The following is a 5,243-nucleotide window of genomic DNA, read 5'->3' as shown; positions in this document are numbered from 1 at the left end:
AGCTGTCATGATGCGGAGGAAAATCAATTAAACACCTCTTGTGTGCGTGTCAGTAATCTATAGCTTTAGATTACTGGCGGACCTGGAAAACATTAACTTAAGCAGTCTTCTAATGTTTTTGGAACAATCTGGTTTGTTCAACAGAAGAAAATAATCGAGAAGGTTAAGCGGTTAAAACTAGAAGTGTCCATATGTAATAGGTAGTTTTAGTTAATGTGGTATCACAATGGACTGAATAGTCTAAGTGATCCTGAATCTTAATCGGGCCGCCACTTTAACCTAACCAATAGTGCCCAATTGCTGATTTTGGGACTTAGTTTGCCATTTATTACGCTGCTGGAGTTCATTGAGATATTCCTGCGACCATCTGTTCTAGAATTGGTGTTTTATTCGGGATACTAACTCCCATCGTTTTGCCAAGGTTGATGATATTGCTTGGGCTGTGACGTCTACTTGAGCAGTTAGAGGTTCTCCTATCATAAAATGGCCCGGAGTCAATGCAGCGGAGTCATTAGGATTATTTGGTAGTGGTGTTGTGGCCTAGAGTTTAGTATTGCTTCAACCTCTATGACAATGGTTCCCATTTCTTCATAAGTCAAGCATGCGCTCCATATTTCCTTTATCAGAAGACCTTTAGCGGATTTTACAGCTGCTTTCCAAAGTCCACCGAAATGAGGAGATCGCGGAGGTATAAAGTGGTTGCGCATTCTCGTTGTATTTTTTCTTGAGCTGTCGTTGAGAATAACAAGGTTGAAAGTTCTGCGAGTTGATTTTTTGCTCCCATGAAGTTGGTAGCGTTATCACAATATAGGTTTTGGCAATAGCCCCTTCGACCAATGAATCTTTTCAACGCCCCAATGAAGGCATCGGTTGTAAGTTCCGTCACAAGTTCTAAGTGAACCGCCTTTGTTGAAAGGCAGCAAAATACCGCAACACCCCTCATTTTGAAGGTGTGTGTGTGTAGAATGTTGCTCCTATTTTGATTTTGGAATTCACTCTTCAGTTGTCAAAATGCTGTCCAAGCAAGAAGAGCATCGTATCAAAATTTTGCTCGCGCATCGCGAAAATCCGAGCTACTCGCACGCAAAGCTGGCAAAATCGCTAAAAGTTGCCAAATCAACCGTTACACATGTAATTAAAGTGTTTGGGGAACGTTTGTCGGCAGCCAGGAATCTGGAAAACCGGAAGCCGCTGAGACGACAAAGAGAGTTGCCGGTAGTTTCAAGCGAAACCCTAACCTCTCTCTCCGAGATGCCGCAAATAAGCTGGGTGTATCGTCTACAACCGTGCATCGAGCCAAAAAACGAGCCGGACTATCGACTTACAAGAAGGTAGTGACTCCAAATCGCGATGATAAACAAAATACGACGGCCAAAGCGCGATCCCGGAGGCTGTACACGACGATGCTGACGAAGTTTGACTGCGTGGTAATGGACGAGAAAACCTACCCCAAAGCCGACTACAAGTTTTAAGTAGTTTTATACGGCAAAAGGAAGGGGAAAGGTAGCAGATATTTGCAAGCACATAAAACTGTCAAAGTTCGCAAAGAAATATCTGGTTTGGCAAGCCATCTGTACCTGTGACTTTAAAAGCAGCATTTTCATAGCTTCCAGGACTGTCAACCAAGAAATTTACGTGAAAGAGTGTTTGAATAAACGTCAGCTGCCTTTCCTGAAGAAACACGGTTGTTCCGTACTGTTTTGGCCGGATTTGGCATCTTGCTATTACGGTAAAAAGGCCATGGAGTGGTACGCCGCCAACAACGTGCAGGTGGTTCCCAAGGACAAGAACCCTCCCAACACGCCAGAGCTCCGCCCAATTGAGAAATACTAGGCTATTGTCAAGCGGAACCTAAAGAAGACCAAAGAAACTGCTAAGGACGAGCAGCAGTTCAAGGCAAACTGGCTTTCTGCGGCGAAGAAGATGGACAAGGTGGTTGTACAAAATCTGATGGCAGGTGTCAAGCGTGAGGCCCGGCAATTCGGATTTGGAAAAGCGAAAGCCTAACTGAATATTTTTCCTGACCGTATCACCCTTTATATGAACTAGTCAGCTTTATTAAAAGCACACTATCTGCCAAAGAATACACAATCGTGGCGTTTCTAGACATCAAAGGGGCGTTCAACAACATCCATCCGAGCTCGATTTTAAATGGACTGACAACTCTGAATGTTGATCCAGGTATACTTAGGCTGTTAGACGAACTTCTCACAAAGAGACGTATTTCAGCCATACTAGGTCACTATCTAGACCGATATATCAGGCTCACTTAGACTATTCAGTCCATTGTGACACCACAGTGGTGAACTTCTCTCTTATCACTGAGTGCTGCCCGATTCCATGTTAAGCTCAATGACAAGGACCTCCTTTTTATAGCCGAGTCCGAACGGCGTTCCATATTGCAGTGAAACCACTTAGAGAAGCTTTGAAACACTTAGAAATGTCACCAGCATTACTGAGGTGGGATAATCCACCGCTGAAAATCTTTTTGGTGTTCGGTCGAAGCAGGAATCGAACCCACGACCTTGTGTATGCAAGGCGGGCATGCTAACCATTGCACCACGGTGGCTCCCTGGTATTAATATGTACTCAGACAGTCAACCTGCAATAAAATCCTTGGACTCTGTGTTCCTTAACTCGAAAACGGCCATCTACTGCCGCAAATCTCTCAATGAGATTGCTGCGCAGCACAATATTCACCTAATATGGGTGCCTGACCATAGGAACATACCAGAAACTGCGAAGCATATGAGCTAGCAAGGCTAGGAACTACCTTACATATTCCAGGGGAACTAGAATCTGTTGGTATGTCTCTGGCTACCTGCAAGCTCTTACTGCGTGAGAAGGCTGTCATGATGGCAAATGTTCGATGGGAGAATATCAGGGGTTGTAACGACACCAAGCAAATATGGCCCCATTTAAACTTAAACCGCACAATAGATATGCTAGTATTCTCGAGACGCCAGATATCACTCCTGATATCTGTTATAACGGGTCGTTGCCTGATACGCGATTTTGCAAATACTATTGGCGCAAAGTATAATGACTATTGTTTGAGCTGTCATGATGCGGAGGAAAATCAATTAAACACCTCTTGTGTGCGTGTCAGTAATCTATAGCTTTAGATTACTGGCGGACCTGGAAAACATTAACTTAAGCAGTCTTCTAATGTTTTTGGAACAATCTGGTTTGTTCAACAGAAGAAAATAATCGAGAAGGTTAAGCGGTTAAAACTAGAAGTGTCCATATGTAATAGGTAGTTTTAGTTAATGTGGTATCACAATGGACTGAATAGTCTAAGTGATCCTGAATCTTAATCGGGCCGCCACTTTAACCTAACCAATAGTGCCCAATTGCTGATTTTGGGACTTAGTTTGCCATTTATTACGCTGCTGGAGTTCATTGAGATATTCCTGCGACCATCTGTTCTAGAATTGGTGTTTTATTCGGGATACTAACTCCCATCGTTTTGCCAAGGTTGATGATATTGCTTGGGCTGTGACGTCTACTTGAGCAGTTAGAGGTTCTCCTATCATAAAATGGCCCGGAGTCAATGCAGCGGAGTCATTAGGATTATTTGGTAGTGGTGTTGTGGCCTAGAGTTTAGTATTGCTTCAACCTCTATGACAATGGTTCCCATTTCTTCATAAGTCAAGCATGCGCTCCATATTTCCTTTATCAGAAGACCTTTAGCGGATTTTACAGCTGCTTTCCAAAGTCCACCGAAATGAGGAGATCGCGGAGGTATAAAGTGGTTGCGCATTCTCGTTGTATTTTTTCTTGAGCTGTCGTTGAGAATAACAAGGTTGAAAGTTCTGCGAGTTGATTTTTTGCTCCCATGAAGTTGGTAGCGTTATCACAATATAGGTTTTGGCAATAGCCCCTTCGACCAATGAATCTTTTCAACGCCCCAATGAAGGCATCGGTTGTAAGTTCCGTCACAAGTTCTAAGTGAACCGCCTTTGTTGAAAGGCAGCAAAATACCGCAAGGTATGCTTTCTGAGGTCGTTTTCCTCTTGTTTTGAAATGTACCCAGATTGGTCCGCAATAATCTACCCCTGCGTCTATGAAGGACCTTGCAGGCGTTACTCTTGTTTCTGGCAAATTTCCCATAATTTGTTTCAGAAGCTTTGGTTTTGATCTTGCGCATTGTATACATTTGTGAACAGTTTCCCGAGCCAAATGCTTTCCTTTGATGGGCCAAAAGCGTTGTCTCACCATAGCAAGGAGAGCGGTAGGGCCGCAATGCTTATTTTCCTTATGTAACGATTCGAAAATTAATCGACTTATTGGGTCGTTGAATGGCAAAAGCATGGGATGTTTAGCATTAAAACTAAAAGTCGATTCTTCTAGTCTATCTCCAACTTTTAAAATTGTAGTTTCATCCAAGAACGGTGACAAACTTTTGATTTGGCTTGAACCTTTAAGTTCTCTATGCTTCTCCAGTTGTTGAACGTCTTCTTTGAAGTTAGAATGCTGTGCGATAAGAACTATGACGATAAATAATCTAAATATCAGTACATAAGCAACAATTCGTTGGAGTGTCTTAAAGGAATTCCTATGGTTTATTCTGTACAAGAAGTTTTCTGCTTCAACGACCAACATTAGGTTGTGTAAGTTCTGCTTTCTTTCAGTGATGATCGAATCAGGAGATGGAAGAAACGCAGGAGCCAATGTTTCTCGTCTCCATGAAGAAAGAATGGTCCGTGCACCATTGAGTTGTTTGTGGTAACTGATGTTGTTGTGGTAACTAATCCCCTTGATATGATGTCTGCTGAGTTATCCTTGGAACTAACGAGTCTCCATTGTTCAGGCGTCGTGTTATCTTGAACTGAAACTATACGATTAGCAACAAAGGTGTGAAAAAAGGATGATCTTGAGTTGATCTAATTCAACACCATTGTAGAATCAGCCTAATAAAATGTTGGTACTGTCATCATGTCTAAATCGTGCTCAACTTTAACCGCCAAGTTAGTTCCCAGCTGTGCAGCACACAATTCTAGCCTTGGAAGCGTTTATTGTTTAAGGGGTGCTACTTGGGATTTCGCGCAAAGGAGGTTTACAAGTATAATCATATTTGGTAAGATTGTTCTAAAGTATACCCAACAAAAAAAGCGTCGCCAAAAAAGTAGTGAAAATGTTCTTTTTGGATCCTGAAGTGGTGCAAAATTGGCGCAGAAGCGATTAATTTAACATGGGCCTGTCATAGGACGGATGTCCACCATTTCAACAGCCGTTGCACT

General features: G+C 42.6%; 1 protein-coding gene across 1 annotated transcript; it reads right to left on the bottom strand.

Annotated features, from left to right (window-relative positions):
- Positions 1-279: 279 nt before the first annotated feature.
- LOC142224814 (uncharacterized) lies at positions 280-4,806 on the bottom strand. Its single transcript, XM_075294598.1, has 6 exons — positions 4,797-4,806; positions 4,076-4,490; positions 3,662-3,785; positions 3,460-3,596; positions 564-729; positions 280-372 (listed from the first exon to the last, which is right to left on the bottom strand). Exons 1-6 carry the CDS (start codon positions 4,804-4,806, stop codon positions 280-282), a joined length of 945 nt encoding a protein of 314 aa, XP_075150713.1.
- Positions 4,807-5,243: the final 437 nt, after the last annotated feature.

Source organism: Haematobia irritans, chromosome 2 (genome assembly GCF_050003625.1).
Source record: "Haematobia irritans isolate KBUSLIRL chromosome 2, ASM5000362v1, whole genome shotgun sequence".
In the NCBI taxonomy this organism is placed as follows: Eukaryota; Metazoa; Arthropoda; class Insecta; order Diptera; family Muscidae; genus Haematobia; species Haematobia irritans.
The sequence above is the reverse complement of the archived record's forward strand: the minus strand, read 5'-3'. Positions and strand labels throughout refer to the sequence as shown.

Bases quoted from the DNA above. Each gene is read 5' to 3' on its own strand.
- LOC142224814 (XM_075294598.1), bottom strand. The intron at 3,786-4,075 runs GTCCTTCATAGA...TCTCAACGACAG, and splicing joins ACAAGAGTAACGCCTGCAAG to CTCAAGAAAAAATACAACGA. The intron at 3,597-3,661 runs GCATGCTTGACT...ACTAAACTCTAG, and splicing joins TGATAAAGGAAATATGGAGC to GCCACAACACCACTACCAAA.